A 23,900-nucleotide genomic window follows, 5' to 3' on the forward strand; every position below is an offset into this window, starting at 1 on the left:
ACATGTTTTAAGCGATGTGTTCATGGCTCGGTTAAGATTGAAAAAGAGCTGCTACAGAAAGAAGATTTCACCTAAATCTCAGGGACATTTTGGTTTACGATGCAGCATAAAATTAAATTAAATGGAGTAAAACAGCTTTAAAAAAAAAGGTTTTTAGTGTTATAGCTAACCTTTAAAGTTCGCTACAACTTTTTCATATCGTCTTCAAACATAGAAATACAAACTTTTCTGTAGTATTAATAGAAGGTTTCATAACTTTGGCTAAAAAAAGGTAGAACTTAAATATCTCTTGTAATGGAAATAAATGTTCAAATATTGGAGCTACAACCTGAATTAAGAGGTGAGCAGCGTTACATAAAATATAACTCGCACAGATCTGTCGTAAAGTCTATTTTCAACTTTAAATGTCATAACTTTACAACGTAATAGACGTATTTTATAGATTAATAAACAAACATTCATTTAAACGTTCAGTCACTGTGTGCAAATGATTTCCAAGCAAATAGATTATTATTAAGTCTGTTTCTATGTGTTATTACTTTTACTTTTTATTTAATGTCTCATTGTTAAAGTTCCTCTAAAGTGTACATTATATTGTCCTCCAGCTTCCCTGTTTCGTGACTGAACTGTTCGAGGCCTCCGTTTCAGCGGCTGCTAACAGGAATCACTTTTGTTTGCTTTTTATTTCACACGATTAGAAAAGCAGAAATGATAACAGTGCGGCGAGGCAGCGTTTTATACCAGCAGGTGAGAGAAAATGAAACCTGCTTCACTTTGACTAAAGAAGCTGCTCTCTGACTCACAAATATCTGAAAGGGAAGCAGCATTATAGTGATGATTTAAACTTTATAGATATAAAAACATACATAAGTTTTTCTTGACTTGCCTGAAAGTCTTCAGGGATAAATGTATCATCAGGTTAAAAGCTCAGAAAAGGTTGTTTGATAAGGATCTCCCTCCAAATGTAGTCTTTTTGCTCATAAAAATGCAATATTGAACAAACTTGTCTTATTTTTGTTCTTTTTTTAATGTATTATGTAGCTTTTATGAATTTTTATTAGTTATTAATTCAATATATATGTATATAAGATAAAGATAACAGGTTAATTAATGAGTCAATAATATACATTTCTACAAGATAAAGCTAACTAGTTAATACATAGATGTATTTTATATATGATAATAAGTATGGGTGCATTATATCATATTAATACATGTGTGTTTATAATTGTATGTATTATATAAGACTACATTTATGGGAAAAAATAAGTTAATATATAGAGAAATATTATTTATTAATGGAGAGTGAAGAATAGGTAGGATTAAATAAGTTTTGACTTCTTTCTACTTCTTTTCAGGCATGTATTTGGTTTGTTTTATAACACTTGGTTTATTGATTTCACTGTATTGTAATTTGTTTTAGTTCATTAGTGTCCTGAAGAGCCTAAATGATGACATTTACCTGTAACTAATCTTAGTTTTTTGCTGGTGTTTTGTGATGACAGAAAGAAAAGAAAGAAAGAAACTACACTAGGTTGCAGATTTGTCCCTTCTGGTGTTTGCTCAAAGTTAAATTATACAGCTGTGGTGGTTCGAAAAAAGATAATCTTTAACTCAAATAAGGCCACAGAACCACAAATAAAACACTGTCATTCCTCACAGTTCTACCAATTCAGATACAAAATATGCTAATTAAAAAATCCACCCCTGCACATCAGCAAGAAATGTGGCAGCAGATGGTTATTAAAACAAAAGTCAAACAAAAGCTTCCAGTGTTTAAAGAGAAAGCAGCTCATTATATTGTCATGAACAGACAGCTACAGCTCTGGATCATTTTTATTCTGCTCTGCTTCTCTGTATTAAAGTTGGAAATCTTTAAAATAAATATATAAAGTAAAACAAAAATAGAATACAAAAGGAGGATGTCACATATAAGACTGAAAAAGACTAAAACACAGATAATAAACTGTCTTTACAACCATAGTTTCTACCTTTTTTAAACTCTACTACCAGCTATAAATGAAACCCGAATAAAAATCTGATTAATTTAGGAGTGAAACCTTTTTATAATTCATAATATAAGACTTTATTTGATCTAAAAATCCACTATGTTGATGCAGTAGTTGGTTGAACAATACTACAAGCTCCAGGTTGCAGTGGCGTTATTCCACCACCAGAGGGCGCACTACATCACCTGAAAGACCTTTTTTTTTTTGGAGATGCATTGTTTTATCACATTTAAATCAGAGTATGGGACCAAAGAGAAAGGAAAAAATATACATATAAGACTCCAAAAGAAGCACAGAAGCAAGAACATAGTTAAATATTAAAAGAGGGGGAAGATGTGGGGGAATAGCTTTTAGTGAAAGGGGATTAAAAAAAACCCCGAAGTGCTGCTGGACAGACAGGCGACAGACAGGACGGACTGACGGACTCGAGGGACAGATGGACAGAGAGACATGTAAGAAAAAAAGGGAGGAAGACCAGTCAGGATAGCCCACCGGTTACTGTTGTTGTAGGAGGGGATGTGGCCCCCCCCACTCACCGCCACACTTTTGTTGTTGTTGGCTAACATTGTTCGAAAAGAAGAAGAAGAAGAAGAAGAAGAAGAAGAGGGAGATTATTGAGGAAGATTAGAAACACTCACACACACTGCTAACACATGCTAAAGGACAGCAGGAAGCCGGGTCAGCTGACCTACAGTATGTCGTTATGTGTGTGTGTGTGTGTGTGCAGGTGTGTCATTTACAGCATTTTGATTGGCTGCAATTATTCCCATTAAGTGAGCAGGTCAACATGTTTTCCACAATATTAACCCTTTACATACTGTTCATATTCTGACTCATAATTAGTCTCTACACCAATTCACATTCATACAATATTAATACATGATTGATTAATTCTTAATGAAGTTGCAAACAGAGTGTTTATCTATGGAAAAAAAGACATTTACAATCACTATATTAAGATCCAGGAGAACATTTTATAGAATATGAAGAGTACACAGGTCAAATTTAATAACATTTGCATCTACAATAATACAAATATGATGCATTTTTTTGTATATTCTGTGTCACATTAATAAAATCCCACCTAAAAGAAATGTGTATAAGGTGTGTTTATAGGTTTCAAAAGTGAAAAAAAAAAGGTCAAATTTGAGCCTGAACAATTTGTAAAGGTTCAAAAAAATAATTTCAGACAATATTCAGGCATCGCTTTCTATAAAAAACCCAATGTTATAACTAAGGGAACATTTTTTTGTTTTTTTTAAGACTACTGAGAAAAGGAAAAAAGGACTTAAAACATTTCTTTATAGCAGAATATTTGACTTTTTATTAAACTTGCTGGTTGATGCTTTTATGTTTTTATTTTTTATAATGTTTAAAAAAAATAAATCTGTAGCACTTTTGAGATTTGCTTCAAATGTAAAGTGCATTACAAAATAAAAATGTATAATTATTTTCTTTTTATTAGTTTAATTTCTTGGATTTTAAAACATGTTCACACACCAAAACAAACTAAGTAACATTTTCAGAAGGTATGAACAATTAATAATAGTTTTATTGATATCACAATGTGGCCCACTGCAATTATCACATCACAGGAAGTGCAATTTTTTGTTAAAAAGTTGGGTTAAGATAACATTTAAATGAAATATTGTTGTCCTGCAGAGACGTCTGAAAAAAAACATACTTCAGTGTACGTTGTGTTATTGATTAGAGCTGAAATGATTAGTTGATTGACAGAAAATGTAATTATTAGTCAACTATTTTAATAATTGATTCACCATTTTGAATCATTTTTAAGAGGAAAAACAGCTGAAATTATTTGTTTTCAGCTTCTTAAATGTGAATATTTTCAGTTTTTTTTAGTCCTTTGACAGTAAACTGAATATATTTTTTATACATTTTTTAACAATTTTCGGACTTTTTATAGACCCAACAAGTTATCGATTAGTTGAAAAATAATTGTCAGATTAGTCAGATAGTAAAGAATAATGAATTGCAGCCAATTCTGAATGAAATATAACTTGAGATTAAGTTTATATGAATGTCATTTTGTGTTAATAAGGTAAGTAAGCACCTGTTGCAGCTACATCAGCTCTGTACCACCAGTCTCAGCTGGAAACGCTCCTCCTGGTGGTTTTTATATCAGGTTAACTCTGCATGTTTTTTTGTTTTTTTAATAACTATACCTGGTGCTGGTAGATCCAGCTTGGCCTTCCTGAGCTCCGTCATGGACGCCTGCAGCTGCTCCACCACTATGTCGTCCTCGAAGAAGAAATCTTTGGACAGAGTCACCTGCAGAAACTCCACCAGCTCCTCCATGGACAACTTCAGCAGGTGCTCTGTGAATAACACACACACACACACACAGACACAGACACAGACACACACACACACACACACACACACACACACACACACACACACACACACACACACACACACACACACACACACACACACACACACACACACACACACACACACACACACACAGAGACAGACAGACACACACACTCAGTCTTGTGTTTTTGAATGTGTTGTGTCACACTGCTGAGTGGAGGAAAAGCAGCAGAGTCTTACTCTTGTGCAGTTTGAGCAGAGTGTAGGACATGGAAGGCAGCAGTCTTTCACCCTCTAAGATGTAAATGTCCCAGATCCTGAGAGTGAGAGTGAAGGGAGTCTGGACACAAACACAAAACACACATCAGAAGATTGTAATACTCCAGGTCAAAATTGACTGTTAACTTATAAATTATCAACCAATTCTGTGTTAGACCTTTTTATCCAACTTCATTCCAACTTGTTTTGACAAGTTTTACACTTATACTTTGGATATTATGATTAATAAACCTCATTTAAATGAAATGATACCTAATTTATGAGTTGAAAATACATAAATTATGAAATATTTTAATTTAATTTAAGATCAGATGAAAATTTGATGATTTCTTGATGCATTTTGGTTTATGTCAAAGTTTAGTCAACAACAACAAAAGGAGGCTTAATATCATTTTTCTCATCATATCAGTCACTAATGATATAAAAGAGGTTTCTTATTGGAGCTAGCAAGTATGTAGTCACTGTAGGGGAAGGTTTTTAAGTTTATTTTTTTATTACACAATCACATAGTAGTGTCGAATTTGCTTCTGAAACTTAAGTGATGAATCATTGCATAATCTGGCATTTTAAGTCATTCATCAAGAAAACAAACTCCAAACAGTCGGTGCTTCCAGCCTCATGACGTGTCACAACGTGACGTTTTAGTGTTTTTCTTAATTTTATATAACTTTGTATTTGTATCCTTCAGCTCTGGGAACTTGTTTGGGCATTAATTGAACTTTTTCCACTATTTTATAATCTTTTATACACCAAAACAATCTTATATTTGACTTTTAATTGACAGTTAAAATCATCATTAGTTGCAGCGAGTTCAGGTGAGAGAAAGTCTAATGGTTTGAAATGAGAAAATGGTGTATACTATATTTTTTGGGGTATTTTTAACCCTTTATTACAATGATAGTATGTCAGTATGCATCTTAACCAGTAGGCTTCAAGTGCGTGTGTGTGTGTGTGTGTGTGTGTGTGTGTGTGTGTGTACTCACTCTGTCCAGGAAGCACTGGAAGAACCACTTCATGGTGTAGAGGCTGGTGAAAACCTCTTGGCTGTCCTAAAACAGGAAACCAACAGGAAACATGTTCAGGACAACAGACTGAAGGAACGTAGGTTTTATTTTATTAAACACCAGTCACTGAGTTTTCTTCATCACCAGTACAACTGATGAAGATCAAAGCCTCCCAGTCTCACCCCGTCTCATCCTCTCTTTTGGCGCTTTTCCACTACACAGTTCCAGCACGACTCGCCTCGGTTCTTTTTGCGTTTCCACTAGGGAAAGTACCTGGTACCTGGTACTTTTTTAGTACCTGCTCTGGTGAGGTTCCAAGCGAGCCAAGCCGGTACTAAAATGTGACGTCGACACACTGCTGGCCGCTGATTGGTAGTTGTCGCTGGAAGCGTCATGAGCCGTCCCACACAAGAATCAAACCCGGCATTTTTAAATACCGGCAGCAGCGTTACAACCATAGTTACATCCATACGGCTCAATTTTCTTGCTTTGTGTGAGACAAAAAGCCAAATACAGCAGCAAGTACACCACTTCCTCCATGTCCTCCATTGTTTATGTGTTATGTGTCGCGTATAAAACAAATTCACGGCAGTTTCGCAAAGCCGTGCTATGACGACCCCGCCCACGTTGAGTAGGTACTTTTTTGTAATGGAAAAGGTCTGTTCTGGAACCGTACCGAGTCGAGGCGAGCCGAGTCGAGTCGAGTCGTGCTGGAACTGTGTAGTGGAAAAGCACCATATGATGAGCAGCTCATTCACACTCAGGTGAGAGACGAAGCTTTTAACACTCGGCTTTTAATTGAAAATGGTTTATAGTCTTTTTATTTTATTTATATCTTATTTAATTTAATATCCTTACATTGAATATCAACGGCTTAAATGTCTGTCATTATGTTCAGGTTAAGACATTATTTCAGCTCTATGTTTTACTCTTAACGTCTCACCAGGTGTTGTTTGAGTTTGGGCATCATCTTCTTAAGGATGCGGTCGTGATGCTCCTGGAAACGCATCAGCTTCGGGAAGCCGGGAATAAAAAACCCTTAAAAAGGTGAAAAGAGGACAGGATGTAATATTTACAGAGAAATACTAATTTAATGATATAGTAAACATGATCACTTTATCTTTTATTTAGCTGTCTCATATTACACAATCATTTGTTTTAATACTGTTAAGCTTTAAATCTGTGTTCTTAGTTATATATATGTCTTGCTTTTAGCACCAAACAGTGATAATCCCTTAAAACATGCATGTGTTTATATATATATATATATATGTGTCTATATATTAACAGTCTACAGGACATATTCAACGAGTAATTGTCATTAATGGAGATTTATGAGCTTATTGCTGCAACATGCCTTCATAATCTATCTTGAATTCCTCTTTAATGATGCTCAGTATTCATAATGTTATGATATGCTTCAGTAAACTAACAGACTGTAGATCCTAAAGTCTCATAAAGTGGTTTCAGTTCATAAAAAACCTAAAAAAAACAACAATTTAATATCTTTTTAGTCAGAGTTGAGTTTTTTCTTCAGCAGCTACAGCTCAAGTTTAGTTTGGAGTTGTTTTTCCAATATTTATATGATAATAAACTCAAGTTTTGATCTCATTTTTAATGCTTTGTGGCTGTATTTTACTCTTTTATTTAAATGCCACCTCACACTGTGTTATATCTGTATCTCCTCCCTGTTTACTATCACTCATTTTCAACTTCTCGTGTCTCGTTGGTCTTTAAGTGTACAGTATAATTAAAATATACAGCTTTACTCTATCATAAAGCCACAGTACACTGCTGATATGAAAGTGCAATAAAATAGACACTGAAATCCATTAATTGTGATGTACAATGTGAAAGAAAATTAACAATACAACACTATTGGTTAAAAAAAGGGCACAACTCTGGTTTACTTTAGCCAGCACTGAAGATTTTCTGTTTATTTGAATTAATTTGAGTTGTGACCTCTTTATGGAGAAACGCTTGATTGTCCATATTTAAATCTACGATGTGGTATTTTACAGTTTTACAGCTCGAGTTCATGTAGCGCTGTCTTATATTTGGATATATCTGGAAAAAGAGGCTAAACTACGGCTACGAATGTGAGAAAACATAACATGAGCAAAGCTCTATAAGCTAGCGGAGAGACTTGTTAAAATAGTTTTCTTTAAATATCTACTTTCCAATTTCAATTAGTCAAACTTGTATCATGTTATAAGCTACTAAAAACAGCTAATAATGGACTTTATGGTAATTTTTCTGAATGTTTCCAGACGCTAACAAATGAAACGCATCACTGAACATGAATTTTAAGTCAATTATCAGTCAATATAACAAATTATACACATTGAAGGAGTAAAAAGTGCAACTGATAACTATATTTTAATGCTTTTTTAAGTCATATTTGCCCCTTTAAACGTTGTGTGTGTGTGTGTGTGTGTGTTACCATGCATTGCGTGCTTCTGCCCAGACAGCAGTTTGACCAAAGCCCAGAAGGCGTCCTCCTCGTTCATGTAGATGAGCAGCAGCGCAGTGATCTGACTCATTCCCTGACAGTATCCCACCTCCTGCACACACACACACACACACACACACACACACACACACACACACACACACACACACACACACACACACACACACACACACACACACACACACACACACACACACACACACACACACACACAGTTAGGGGAAGTATTGGATCAAATTTCTAATGTGCACATGAGGCTCTTTGATTCTGACGATGCTGTAAAACACAGACAGAATCGCACAATTTGATAATAAAATGAAATCAACTGTAAAAAAGGTGGGAAATATATTGTGGAATTTGCTAAAATGTAGATGCAATTTATAAAAATGTGTTGTTGTTTTTTTTTAAACCATCAGAAGACTCTATGGGTCGGCTGCTTCTGTCAGCTCCTCCACACACAGTCAGTCACACACACACGGACACACTCACAGACACACACACACACGTCTCTTCTTAAAACATAATTTTATCAGAGAGCTTTTCCTGATTTTATTTGAGTTTTAATTTTCCTTTAATTGCTTTTATCTCCTTTAAATATGATTTTTCTTTACATTTAATTGTTTTTCCCTCATTAAGACTCTTTAATAATGTTAATAATTATGTTATGATTTATGTATTTCGCTGCCTTGTGAAGCACTTTCTAACTTTAAAAAGTGCTTCATAAATGAAGTTTATTATTATCTTATCCACACTCTTTATGTTTGTCTTGATCTTTCTTCACTGGATCTCCTTTAAAACGTGATACTTGTTAATCATTATTAGTGTGTTTGTACTATGTGGAGACTTTGCTGTTAATTATTTGCCTCTAAAATCTGCGTTTCGTGGAAATCATTGGCGTCTTCAATCAGTCACTGTATCCAAAAGCTAGAATAACATCGTCTCAATCAGAGTTATATCAATAAAAGAAAGAAACTAATGAAACATCTTTCTTATTTTAGTCTAAATCTGAGACCTTCAGACACATGCTGCCAATCTGCCAGAATAATACTCACAGTGTTGTACATGGAGTAGGCTGTGAGGACGTGGAAGAGCGCCTGCTGCCTGAAAAACAAACAAACCACAATCCACCACAGTTCAGTGCCAGCGGAGACATTCATGGATTTGGTTCTTTAACTTTAACTTGAAAAATGATGTGTGAGTGTGTGGGGTCGAGAAGTTTCACGTTCAGGTGTAAAAAAACGTGATTATTCTGTTCACACGTGAGGAAAAGTGTGAGATTGAGTTGTGATGCTTGGATGGAAATGTGATTGTTTTAACATTTAAATGAGTTTATAGTGAGATAAAGCAGATTTTAAACTGCTGTAGTTACTTTATAAAGCTTATAAGAGGTGAATGAAGCTAATTCTCTTCAGCTAAAACTCTGCTATCAAACCTCAGACCACAGAAAAAAGAGACCTGAGTTGTTTCACTTCCATGTCAGGAAAGTCAGAAGTAACCAGGTTTAGCTGCTTCTTCTTCTTTTAAATCAACCAGGAAAGAGTTTAAATAAATCTAAATGTTAAGGTGCCAAAGGCTAAAAGTGAAACAATAAATCAATTTATCAAATAGCTTAATGAAGAGTTGAGAAAATAAAGAGCTGTTTTTATAATTGATGAATCATTTCAGTGTTTTTTTTGACAGTTTTTTACTTAATATATGAAAATAGACTTAATATCTTTTGCTTGTTGATTCTTGGTCGGATAAAACAATTTGGATACTTCACAACAAGGTTTTTTAAATATATATAATAGCCATTTTCACTATTTTCTGAAATGTTATAAACACAAATGATTCATTTGGTGGCAACTGTCTTAATTAATCAATAATAAAAATAATTTCAGTGATTTTTAAAGCAAAAATAACAGTAAACAGTGCAATTCGAATACTTTACAGTGGACTTTCAATTAATATTATTTAATTTTTTTGCAATTTGAATACTTTACAGTGGACTTTTGGAACATATAATCACCATTTTTAGTTTTTTTTCTGGCTTTTTATAGTCAAAAACTGATTAATTTGTGGATATTCATAATGTACAAATTATGGAAATATTCAGTGGTTCCAGCCTTTTCTTATTTCAAGCCCTCAATAATTCAGTTTTTTTTGGGTTTCAACAAACCATTGTGAGCGAAAGTCTGGATATGTAAGATATACACAACTTTCTTTTCATGACTCCATAAAGATCAATCATCATCATGCATCAGTTTAACATTTAAAACATTTAAATTTTAACCAGCTTATGACATAATAAGCAGTTTTTTCTAAGATAGAGATCACAATTAAGATATTACTGTATTTCTCTCTCAATAAACTCATGTATTGGTCAATTCTGTATACCAACATTTGTATTATGAGCCTTACTAAATATGTGAATGAGTCTTTAATCATTGAGCTAACATGTTTTCTGCCTCTGTGTATTTTTGAAGAACCTACTTGACGTCGTAGCGATGCATGAACATGATGTGATCTCTGTAGGTTCGGTTCACGTCCAGGTCGATCTGACGGATGTCCGGAGAGACTCCTCGAGCTCGGGCCTTTAACTTCTGGAGACGACACACAAAGACGAACAAAAAACACAAGAGTCAGAGAAAGAAAGCTGTAAAAACACTCTAAACTTTTTAATTTTAGTATGAAATTTGACGAGCTCTCCTAATGTGACCCAGAATAAACAAAAAAAGGAAATATTTCGTCTTCTTAAAAACATTTGAGTGCAGCTGAAACATATTTCTGACCCATATTTATCCCAAAATTCAATAAAATACTGTCACATTCTTCACATTTAATATAACTCATGTTTCTTTTTGCATAAATGAGAAGTGTAAAAACTGAATAATAAACTCTCTCTGCTCTCTGAAAGCTTCATTAAGGATTCATCTTGTTATTGAACTGTGACTGATGATGAATGATTTGGTAGAGACTAATAATGAGGGGATCCAGTATGTGAGGATTAAATTTAAATATGTGTCTGAAAAGTCAAATGTAGAAAAACAAACAACTCATCATCATCTAAATCTCAGTAAAGCTCAGTTTTTACAACAGAAAATATTAAACTGCTAAACATCCACTAAGAATTAAGTTTGAGTTCAGCTTAATTGCATTTCTTCTTGAGCAACTGCTTTGACTTTAGAGCTAATATTAAACACAATACAGTAACTGATTCATATTTTTCCAATGTAAAAAGTTATTTGCTCACATTTCTATGAAGTCTACACGTTTTCTTGAAGCTTGTATGATGTAATTATGACCGATTTATTAGTGCTAACAGTGCAAAGGCCCTATTGAATCTGTAGGAATTATTCTCGGTAAAAAAACAAACTTATTTTTGACAGTTTAAAGTCATGAAACGTGTCAAACCTGCTGAAAAATGTGTCATTTTATTGTTTGCAGAAGCGGCCGTCACTAAATGGCTCAACAGCGCCCCCTAGAAAAAATGGAGCCCCTCGCTCCAGATTGACGTACACGAACACAATTCGGTATGTATATATATCATGTAAAGATGCACAAAAAAGTCTCTCAGACCCTAACCCTAACTCCAACAGGAAGTCGGCTATTTTGAATCGAATTTGTCATTTTGGTGCCATTTTTCATGATTTCCATGCCTCGTATTTTAACTAACTTTTTTGTGTGATTGTATTAATGCAAAAACACATTATTTTTAAAGAGAGTTTGAAGAGTTTTGTAAGAGATGTATAATGTTATGGTTTTGTAGTTTGTGTGCAGAGTTTTCCAAAAATAGCCTCAAACGTTTCAAAGTTAAAGCCTAAGCAATCAGAAAACACTGTAAATATCTTAATGTCCTGCTTGGATGTCGTATATCTTTGATGTTCAGTCTTATAACATTACATACCGCCTAGATTAAATCTTCAAATTCCACACTAATGAAAAGATAAAAATGGATTAGCACTAAAAAAGCCTCGACACACAGCTCATTTCTCCTTCTTCTCTCCCTCTGTTTGCTCGTTTTTTTACGGCTTTATGCTTTCGTCTTAAGACTCCCAAACACTCTCTCCTATAAAAAAAGGCAGGAATATATTGATCCTGCAAGCTGAACTTTTATAACGAGATCCAGAAGTTTTTGTCTCCTTGAAAAAAAATCAGTTACAGTGCAGAGTCACACAAACACAATTAAACCACCAGCGTCCAAAAATAAATGCTGCAGCTCTGTGAAATCAAATAAAGTTAAAGCTTTATGACACTCATGCTGTACAGGTTTGTGTGTGTGTGTGTGTGTGTGTGACACAGAATTAGTGGAGAAGGCGCTCATGCTTTCATACCTCATAAAAGTCTTTCTTTTCTTCCTTTATTTTGGGAATATCGAGCAGCAGACACCACACCTCTCCTCGGAGCTGCAGGGGAATTCCCTTGTAGACCCTCCTGACCAGCTGGAAGGAAACAAACAGCAGGAGAGGGGAGGAGGGGGGGGGCATTGTTAGAAAAAGACCTTCAAAGAGCAGCAGTTCACCTCAGATACACTCTGCAACCTTTAGACCAGTTTGATCCAGAACTGAAGTTTCCAGAGTTTAATCTGCTAGAAAATCATGTTGGTTTGATTGTGACCTTATATATAAAAGGGTCAGTGATAAATAAGGGTTGGCAAGATGAGAAATTCAAAAATATGTTAAAAAATAGTTTTAAAAGCAGCATCAGGTTTGTTAAAATGTACATTTAGTAATATTTGTTGGTTTTATGTCATTTGAAATGACATTTGCACCATTTAAAAAAAACAAACGTAAGACTGAATGCTCCTGAAAATGTCAAATGGTGTAACCACAAAAGAATGATAAATATTAAATATTTTATCCACCTACAGTGTATTTAACCCTCCTGTTGTCCTTGAGTCAAGGAAGGAAGGAAGGAGGAAGGAGGAAGGAGAGGAAAGGAGGAAGAAGGGAGGAAAGGAGGGAAGGGAGAGAGGAAGGAAGGAAGGGAGGAAAGGAAATAAGGAAGGGAGGAAGGAAGGAAGAAGGGAGGAGGGAAGGAAGGAGGAAGGGAGGAGAGGAAATAAGGAAGGGAGCAAGAAAGAAAGAAGGGAGGGAAGGAAGAAGGGAGGAAGGAGGGAAGGAAGGAAAGGAGGGAGGAAGGAAGGGAGGAAAGGAAATAAGGAGGGGAGGGAGGGAGAAAGGAAAAGAGGAAGGGAGGAAGGGAGGAAAGTAGGGGGGAGGAAAGAAAGAGAGAAGGAGGGAGGGAGGGAGGGAGGGAGGAAGGAAGGAAGGACGGAAGGAAGGAAGGAAGGAAGGAAGGAAGGAAGGAAGGAAGGAAGGGAGGAAAGAAGGAACAATCAAAACAGACAGGGTAAATTTGACCCGGGAGGACGACACAAAGGTTAAGTGGACTTACATTGATCTCCATGATTCCCCAGATTAAATGTAATATTTAGAACAATTGTATTCCATTAACTTTATTTAATATAAAAATGTATAATGTAAGATCATGCCAAACTAGTTGATATGGTGTTTTATTGAGAATTTAGTGTTTTTAAGCAAGTTGAAATATTTGGTACAAAGTTTTTATGGTTACACCACTTAGACATGTTTTATCATAATCCCGTAATATATTCTCTCAAAATGGATTAAAAGCAGTAATTTGATGCTGGGTCCACAAAAAAAGAATGTGTGCAAGTTATTCATACGTTTAAAAAGCTACATGTTAATACTATTTATAGAGAATGTTTCAAAAAAAAAAAAAAAAGACCAGCGGAGTGAAAACTACACATTTTTATCTGCTCGAGCCTCGAACGCTGCTGATTCAGAAGAGAGAAAACTATCAAACCAAAGCTGCTGGAGGTGTGTCAAAGATACAAACAGTGAATGAATGAATGAATGAATGAATGAATGACTGTACTCCAAAAAAGAAGGGAGAGAGTGCTCTGCATTAAAAAAACAAGTCCAACATTGTAATTCAGCGTCTAGAAAAAGATGGAAAATCATTTGAGACTCCTGGTGAGTGAGATTAAGACTTAAACCCTCCTCAAAAAAAAACCTGCTGGAACTGCAAAGCTTCTCCGTCTCCGACTATTAAAACTCAACCGACCGGAACAGTTTTACAACGGTTACTGGAAGTGACGGGAATGTAAATGTGTGTGTGTGTGTGTGTGTGTGTGTGTGCGCGCAGGTGATTGACAGGCTGAAAACACATTCCTGCTACTATTTGCTCTTTCCAGCTAAGAGACAATTATATAAAAAAGGTAAAAGTAAATCTCACTTATAGAAGCTTTTTATCACTTATAAAATATTGCCAAAATAGAAAAAGATGCATTTATTTCTAATAGATTGACAGTAGACAGTCTCTTAAAAAATTACAGCTCATTTAAACTTATGCTGCTCGACTTTTAACCAAAATAAAGGAAAAGTTGAGCATATTTACTCCGGTTTTAGCTTCACTTTATTGTCTCCCAGTAACTTTTAGAATAGATTTTAAGCTTCTTTTTCCTTCACAAGCTCTCAGATCATCTACTGCTGAGGGTTTTTAATATACACACCTATACAAACAAGAGGATATAAAGTGCAGCTTTCTTTAATTATGCTCCGAAATGATGGAATACTCTACCTAAAGCTAGGTAGCTTTTTATTTATTTAATATGGCTTTTGATTGAACTTATTTTGAATAAATGTGTATTTTTATTATTTAGTTTTTGCATTTGTCTACTTTTTTTGGTATAATATTATTTTTATTTGTATATTTGCCCTTGTTTTATTGTATTGTATTTTTATTTTTCTCTGTAGAGCAGTGTAAGCTACATCATCTATTTGAAAGGTGCTCTATAAATAAGATTTATTAATATAATTATTCTTATTTTTATTCTTATTATCATCAATCTGACAACTACTTTAAAGTCTCTCTTTCAAAAAGCTAAAACGTCTCTGTAGAAACAGAGTCAATCATGTTTTTAATGAGTCGTTATAAACTGAATCTCTATATTCAGGCTTTTAATAAGTGTGCTGGTGATTAGTTTGAGAAATTATTGCTCCGTTAATACGATTTTTTAATGTTGATTGACAGCTGTGATTGACAGCTGGACTACTGGAGCAGAATAAAGTGATTTTGTTCTTTCTCTACTGTGTTTGTAGTTTAGGAGTTTTATTATCTAGACCCTAGTATGTTGAGTTTGTAACCCTTACTGTGCCAAATCTAATCAAACAACCATCTTGAGTTGTCAAGTCAGAAACACGAGAATCAACATCAAGTTAAAAACAACTGATCCTGACGAGGAGATGAACGTTTGTGATGTATTTCAAGCTGAACTAAAGCTGGAAAATTAATCAAATCTTGTTAAAATCACAATATGGCCAAGTGCAATTCAAAAATCACAGCAGGTGCAATGTTTATCTAAGGAAAAATGTGTCAATGCATGTGTCAAATTCACTTAAATCATTTAAAATGTAATATTGTGGTACTGCAGAAATGCTCTGACCTACACATTATATTCTAAATACTTAAATAAAACATCTTTGGTTTGTTAAAAATCCCTGATAATCAATACATTATCATTTTTATATGTTTTTTAATGAAAACGAGAGTATTGGTGTAAAAGCATCAGCCCAAAAATCACAATTATATAGTTTTTCTATATCGTTAAGCCCAAATGCTGAATTATCAAATAGTTATTAAGATAATTCAGTTTCATTTGCAGCTCCTCGCATCTGTTGAATTACATCATTTAATAAAGTTTCCTCCGATGCCTCTGAAGACTGTTTGGCTGTTTTCACGAGCCGAGAAGTGCTCCTCGTTCATCACCAGTGAATTTATCTTTATGTGTATAATAGGCGGAGTGGCCCTTTAGGAAAGCCTGTGTGTGTGTGTGTGTGTGTGTGTGTGTGTGTGTGTGTGTGAGGATGAGCGTCAAGTGCTGATGAAGAGTCGTAAATCAGCTCTCGTCTGTAACCTTCTCCACATTTACAGAGTGCGATGAACAAGATGTATGAGTGTGGTTGGTGTCGTGTGTGTGCCATCTTTAAATTAATGACATTTCGTTTTGTTCGTGTTTGTGTGTGTGTGTGTGTGTGTGTGTGTGTGTGTGTGTGTGTGTGTGCGTGTAAATATCCAACGTGTACACTCCATCAACCTCCTACCACCACACTTGGGACTCACTAGTTTCTCGTGCAACAGCCTTGTAATTAGGCTCTGATGAGCGAGTCAATGAGAGCATCTGTTAGACTAATCATCCTTTGAGTGTGTCTGTGTGTTCGCTTTAACACGAATGTCAACATTTACATTTCTGTCGAGCTGCTCTAGCTTTGGTTTTTTTGTATTTACTGTGTGACACATTAAACTTATGATATCAGATTCTGAAGGTTTTTGTCTAATTATCTAATTAAGCAATTAGTTGGCAGCAAATAACATACAAGCCCAATTATCAGGTCAGGTAGTGTCCAGTGGGACTGTTAATGTGTCTTATCGTACAGTAACGTAATTATAACATCATTATGTCTATATATGGACTTATCGTATGATGCATGGACATGACCTTTGACCTCAGTATTGCCACACATCACATTAGCAGCTACGAGGCTGGAGACTGCAGAAGAATTAAAAGGTAAATAACTCTGTCCCCTTTACATTATTATACTATTATATTATCATTATATCAGTGGTATAAAATTATCTGCAAATGACAATAATATCGTGATTATTATTTCTGAGACAATATATCGTCCAATAAAAGGAGTTATCGTGACAGGTCTGGGGACTCTTAATATGTCTAAATACACAAATGGATCAGAATGGATTTACTATTAGGGTGAAAAATGTGATTTTTAAAGGTGTACTGAGAATGTGAACTATAAAAAATGACATGTAGTGCTGTTATTTTTGAGTGTTGCTGCTTGTTATTTGGTGTCCTCTCTCTGTTTAGGTCTGTTTAGATAATAAAATTTGATCCTCGGGTTTTTCTTTTTATATAAAGATGAGTTCATGCTTGTTGGATTCAGGTTAATACTACTAATACTACTATTAATACTATTAATACTACTACTACTAATGATAATAAAACAACAAAATAAATTACATACACCAAGTGTTTCACAATAAAAGGAAAACTTTGAAACTGCTGTTACATTCAGACATTTTTTGTTGTTGTTGCACTTTTAGAAACTGCAGACAATGGAGAGAAAAAAGAGAAGATGTATCACACTTTAATATATGCAAACTTGAGCTGCCTCAATAACAGGCTAATTGGTGAGCACCTGGGTTAATAATACTAATAATGTGCATCACCTGTCAGTCTATAGAAGGATTAGAAAGAATAGAGAAATATCAAAAATGGTAAAATACAATAGAATAACGATATAGTGCAAGCTAGAAATAAGAGTAGTTAGTTTTTAGAGAAACTGCAGATATAAAATAATTCTATTTAAAGCTCGATAAATGAGAGAAAAGCTCAGAAAATGAGAGTTTAGTAGCTTTATATAATCCAGGAAAGGTTGCAGGGCAGAGGCAGCTTTACTCACATGTACAACATATTATATTATTATCATTGTTATGCTTAAAACAACAACCTCAGGCCCCATTTTCATGTCATATGTGGTGCAAAGAGAGAGGAAGAGGGAGAAGAAAAAGCATCTAGTGAGCTCTTTTATATTCTTCCTACTGCGGGCGTCATGTTCTCAGCAGCTGGCAAAGTGAGGAAACAAAAAAATCCTCACCAAGCTGACTGACAGCGAGAGAGAGAGAGAGAGAGAGAGAGAGAGAGAGAGAGAGAGAGAGAGAGAGAGAGAGAGAGAGAGAGAGAGAGAGAGAGAGAGAGAGAGAGAGAGAGAGAGAGAGAGAGAGAGAGAGAGAAAGAAATATCCTTGAGCTTTAAAAGAAGAAAGAAACTGTGAAAAGAGAGAGACAGGAGGAGGAAGATAGAGTGTGATGTGATGAGGAGGAAGGAGGGAGGGAGGAAGGAGGAAAGGAGGAGGGTGGAGGCTAAACGCTCCTCTGTGTCCTTCACTAGTTACATTTCTTTGAAAAAAAAAGAAAAGGGAGGCGACAGCGAAAAGAACGAGCTCGGCTTCGGTTGAGCTTTCTAGTGACAGCGATGAGAGAGCAGCTGAAGCCAAAACATGCAGAAAATGAAGGCATGGTAGACTGATATCAGCTCTGTGAGGACAATACTGAGGCAAGGCAGGGTGAAAATTTAATATAACTGTTTATATACTATTAGTGGAAATGTATCATGATGATATGATTAAATTATTTACATGTTAAACAGGATTATGTCGGTCAAATTCATTAAATTACAGAGAAAACTGCACTTCTATGGAAGGTTTTTAAAGGAAGCCTTAATTGAGCCTCATGAACCTTTAATTGGCTTTTAATTGCAGTATCTTGAGATTTGTTTTACTCACAATGTTCATCTATTCATCTCTATTCACTTCTTATGTTTGAATCTTTTTTAACATTTAGATATTTTATTTGTTTCTAATCATTTCAACATTGTATTGTTTCTATTTTTACTCTGTGGAGCACTTTGCGATGCTTTGGTGAGTGAAAGGTATAGTTAAAACCTTTAAAAGCTAAGATAAATATTAAATAAACTGAGTTAAATAAAATTATACATTTAAAAAAACATTTTATTATTAGTTTTTGGTTGTATTTACTTTGTAATCATTGTTTCGACATTGTATTGTTTTTCTTTCTTTCTCTGTGGAGCACTTTTTGATGATATTGTGTATAAAAAGGTGCTATAATAAACAATAAATAATATATAAATACATAATAAATAAGTGTTTTTTCTGCTGTTACATACTTTATATCGTCATTAAGTAATATTTATGTATTTCATCCAAATTACCCATCTTTACTTTATGGATAATATTAATTTATGTGAGAAATATCACAGCATACTGATACAATAATGATATTATAGATGAAGTATGTAAGATAAAATGTCAGAGAGTTAAACTAAAGTATGTTTTTAGTAATAGTCATGGTTCGTAGTTTGTTCATTTAGACATTAAAACTGTTTAACACAATGTATTGGACTCTTGAATGCTGAGAGAGTTTACCCTTGACTCCCTAAAAACATGATGTGACCTGATTGAAATACATTTATTCACTTTGTAGCAGAGTTATGCAAGATCAACACCCTGAAGTTAACTAAACAAAACTTGCACAAAAGGCTGCAAAAAAGGAGGAAACAGTAAATTAACTCCAAACTCCACCTACCAGCCTTTTTGTAAAGCTCACTAATCAACACATGATGATATGTTATATGTTTCATCTGTTCGAGAACCAGAGTGTGAAAAATATAAATCACTGTTATGTGATGTTGGTTTGGTGCCAGACCGGTTTCCTAGCAACCAGTGGAGACGAAAGGAGGTCACTGGTCCCCATTCTCACCTTTCTGACCTCTGAAAAGGCCACAACAATAACTAACTGATGAGACAGAGGAGGCAGGGTTTGCTTTTTTATTAATATTTAGACCCATGTATTAAAAAGGACTTGGATTTGATGATGTAAAAACAATATTAGCACAACTTTGAAAAGAAAATGTGACTTGGTTTGGACTTTTTCTGCAGGTTTTTCTTTCATTTCCAAATCACAAAATGTTCAAATGTGTATTTTTAAGTGAGAATTCAGACAGTAAAGAATAAAAATCACCTTTTCGCTGTTCTTGTATTTGTCCCAGCTCTTCAGCATCTTCAGCCATTTGGAAGTCCTCTCCACCTCTATGTGTTTTTGCTGTGTGGAAGTGAGAAGTGACAAGTTAATAACTTCCTCTCTGCCGTCGCGGTCGCTGTCTGAACAGCTCGGCACGCTAAAGAGCAACAACTTTAAAATACGTTTGAAGCAGTTTAGAAGCAGACGAGATGATGTTATTAAAGCTTTGGTTGAGTGAACTTGTGTTTTATAGAGAAATAAACTATAGTTGCATGATAAAATCTTGAGAGACGTGACCTGCAATTTATAATATCACATAAAATAATTCGACATTAATAAATCTTGATAGCTCTTATACGCTTTAACACATGCTTTTTATAGTTACACACAGTTATAATGAATAATTTAGAAGAATAAGTACATTAAAAGCATTTTTTTCTTTTGGAATTAATCTTAAATATGAAGGTTTAAAGTTGGATTTGCAGGGTTAAGACTGAGGTAAAGGTTGTTTTTTCAAGTGTAAAAGCTCTTATTTCCCATTGGACCTGAATACAACATTGGGTATGACAACAAATCTCCACAAAATGTAACATTATAAATTATTTAGAATAACAATACATACATTTAAAGAGTATTTTCTTTTTGAATTTAGGATTTAAGCTTGAATTTGAAGGTGTAAAAAGTTGGTTTTCCCATGGGACTTGAATGCAGCATTTGATATGACAAGACGTCAACATGAACGGTAACATCACAGCTTGTAAAAGAGAAATATAGTCAGCAACGGAAACTGACAACAGAGGATTTTAGAAAACAGTGTTTGAGGTGTTGGAACAAAAGACGAGTTTTTCTATTTTTAGACTAAAAGCTGAAAGAAAAGATCCAAAAGTGTCCCAAAAACAGACGACAGTAACGACCTGAGAAATAGCAAAGGATGTGAAGAGCAGCGGAAACTATTTTTAGTTAAAAAAAAACACAAAAGGATCGTTGGCAGAAAAAGAAACACAACACCTTGAATCTAATGGTTTGTACTCTGTGAATAGAAATGAGAATGAAAGCTCAACAAATCTATTTATAAAAGGTCAGAAAAGGTTGTTGGCTTTAAACGATAAAATCCTTTCTTTACAGACTCCTAAAGTCCAGAAAGATTATTTTAAAATCTACTTTCTTATTTTATATATATTATATGATCTTATGTGCACAAGATAAAGACCGCCATTGTAAAAGAAACGTCTGTAAAACTTAAAACTGCAAATAAGGTAAATTATGACTCTATTTTCAATGTTTTTTTGATCTATTGAGGTTTTATATTTGTAAAACTTTCTTTGAGGCGATAAAAGTGACAATTTAAAGTCTGTGGATCAGCAGAGCAATCCTTATTACACTGATTGGACACCATTTTCCGTCAGTTATCCGCCTCTTATAATATGATGTGAAAACATTTTCAGGTATAAAACAAAGTATTGGACAACTTCTAATTCTGACCTGTGGATGGCGCCAGATAGTTTTTGATTAATAAGTTAAATTTGTTAACCTTGTGGTGATGCTAGAGGAAAAATCTGAGGATCTATACACTGAGGAACATGAACGTCTGAAATCAGTATTATTAATATCGATGGAGCTACGTTGCTAACATAGCTTACACTTTGGGGGCTTTTTAAGAACATTTCCAGGAACCATTTCTTCTGAAACTAAGGAACTTTATTTGTGTTTGAACGTTAGAAAGTAAATCTAAAAACTAAATAAAAAAAGTTTTTAGAAGGAACTAAAACGTTGCTTTTTAAGAGACTACGACCACGTTTCCTTTCAAACACTCGTTCAAACTTTAGAGTAACGCAACAGTACATTAAAACAAATCGCATATTATATTATTTTATTAATCTGCTGCCTCACAAATTGATCAAATATTTAAAAAAGATCTTTTAATTGGAGGTGAGACGCAAACACAAATATGATCTAAATGGGCTTGCAGCTCTTAATTTAGCTACTAAGTGTAAAGCTGCAAACATTAGTCAATTAATTGGAATAATTAACCATTTTGATAACTCATTTTAATCATTTTTTTAAAGCAAAAACGCCAAATATTTGCTCTTTTTAACTATTACATGAGACAAATTATTATTTATGATTCATATTTGTCTTCTGGGCTTCTGATACAATAAAGCAGGACATAAAAACATTCTCTAGAGCTCTAAAAGCATTATAACAACCACTTTTCACTATTTTCTGACATTTTATAGACATGAAACTATAAATTAAGTAAAATATCAGCAGATGAATCAATATAGAAAGTATGAATTAGTTAAAGGAATAACTGAATAAAGTTCTTGTGACTATGTCTAGACCTGCTGTATGTGAAAAGTGCCTTGAGATAACTTATTGTGATTTGATGCTATATAAATAAAGCCTGATTGATTGATTGATTGATTGACTCTACAGGACAGTTTGTCGCTCACCTTTTCCTCCACTGAGTCGTAGGATGGAAGTTCACTCTCACTGAAAGGGAGGAAAGAGTAAAACAAGGAGATAAATCATCACATCTTTTACACAGTTTAATGTTTGCTGTCATTTTAAATCTGACAGCTGTTGTTTTTTTCTTCATTATTTAAACATTTCAAACATTTAAAGTCGACGTCTTTCAAGAAAAAAAGTTGATTCATGGAGAGAATCAGCGTCAGAGCTCCTCTCTGTCTCTCTCTTTGTTTCTCTTTTTCTCTCTGTCTCTGTCTCTCCGTTATCAGAACGAGGGAACATCAAACATGTCAGCGATCACACAAACAGGAAATAACAGATTAGACGTCCCTTCAATTTCTGACTCTGCTGCTTATCAGCGTTTTTCAAAATCTCTGCAGCGATTTACTCTGCTCAGGATTTTTCCCCTTTGAGACAAACTCGAGGAATCTTCTGCTCTCATCTCTTCCAAACAACACTTTTCCAGCATTTAAAAAGTGTGACGTCAGCACATTTCTCAGATGTTCCTCTCTGGGATCATGAAACAGGAAGTCAGCTGCTGGTTCAGTCCAGCTTGTTTCATACAGTCCCCTCCAAAAGTATTGGAACAGTGAGGCCAATTCCTTTATTTTTGCTTTAGACTGAAAACATTTGGGTTTGACATCAAAAGATGAATATGAGACAAGAGATCAACATCTCAGCTTTTATTTCCAGGTATTTACATCTAGATCTGATACACAACTTAGAAGATAGCATTATTTGTAACGGAACACCACAGTTTTAGGTGAGCAAAAGTATTGGAACAGAAAGACTTAAAATAGATTAAAATGAATAAGACTTAATATTTAGTTGCAAATCCTTTGCTTGCAATAACTGCATCAAGCCTGTGACCCATTAACATCACCAAACTTTTGCATTCTTCTTTTGTGATGCTTTTCCAGGCTATCACCACAGCCTCTTTCGGTTGTTGTTTGTTTTGGGGGGTTACTCCCTTCGGTCTCCTCTTTAGCAGGTAAAACACATGCTCTATAGGGTTTAAGTCTGGAGATTGATTTGGCCAGTCTTAAACCTTCCACTTCTTGCCCCTAATGAACTCCTTTGTTGTTTTTGCAGTTTGTTTTGGGTCATTATCTTGCTGCATGATGAAGGATCTCTCAATCAGTTTGGTTGCATCTTTCTTTAAATTGGCAGACAAAATGTTTCTGTAGACTTCTGAGTTCATTTTGCTGCTGCCATCATGTGTTACATCATCAATGAAGATTAATGAGCCCGTCCCAGAAGAAGCCATGCAAGCCCAAGCCATGACATTACCTCCACCATGTTTGTATGTTTGGGATCGTGAGCAGATCCTTTCTTTCTCCAAACTTTAGCCTTTCTTTCACTTTGGTAAAGGTTAATCTTTGTCTCATCAGTCCATAAAACTTTGTCCCAGAATTTTTGAGGCTTGTCTCTGTACTTTTGGCAAAATCCAGCCTGGCCTTCCTATTCTTGTTGCTAATGAGTGGTTTGCATCTTCTGGTGTAACCTCTGTACTTTTGTTCATGAAGTCTTCTGCAAACAGTAGATTCTGATACCTTCACTCCTGCCCTCTGGAGCTTGTTGCTGATGTCACTAACATCTGTTTTAGGATCTTTCTTTACAGCTATCACAATGTTTCTGTCGTCAACTGCTGCTGTTTTCCTTGGTCTACCCGTTAGACGTCTGTTACTTAGTACACCAGTGGTT

The 23,900-nt window shown here is 34.8% G+C and overlaps 1 protein-coding gene across 2 annotated transcripts in view; it reads right to left on the reverse strand.

Moving 5' to 3' along the window:
- Positions 1–23,900, reverse strand: part of usp6nl (USP6 N-terminal like) — a 98,011-nt gene that overhangs the window by 3,902 nt on the left and 70,209 nt on the right. For both annotated transcript variants that reach the window (XM_062443635.1, XM_062443634.1), the window contains 10 exons: positions 22,181–22,220; positions 19,728–19,808; positions 12,419–12,526; positions 10,578–10,687; positions 9,158–9,206; positions 8,076–8,196; positions 6,576–6,670; positions 5,612–5,677; positions 4,590–4,689; positions 4,196–4,348 (listed from right to left, as the gene is read on the reverse strand). In XM_062443635.1, coding sequence (XP_062299619.1) covers positions 4,196–4,348; positions 4,590–4,689; positions 5,612–5,677; positions 6,576–6,670; positions 8,076–8,196; positions 9,158–9,206; positions 10,578–10,687; positions 12,419–12,526; positions 19,728–19,808; positions 22,181–22,220 — 923 coding nt within the window. The remainder of the gene's footprint in view (positions 1–4,195; positions 4,349–4,589; positions 4,690–5,611; positions 5,678–6,575; positions 6,671–8,075; positions 8,197–9,157; positions 9,207–10,577; positions 10,688–12,418; positions 12,527–19,727; positions 19,809–22,180; positions 22,221–23,900) is intronic.

Source organism: Scomber scombrus, chromosome 22, assembly GCF_963691925.1.
Source record: "Scomber scombrus chromosome 22, fScoSco1.1, whole genome shotgun sequence".
Lineage (NCBI taxonomy): Eukaryota > Metazoa > Chordata > Actinopteri > Scombriformes > Scombridae > Scomber > Scomber scombrus.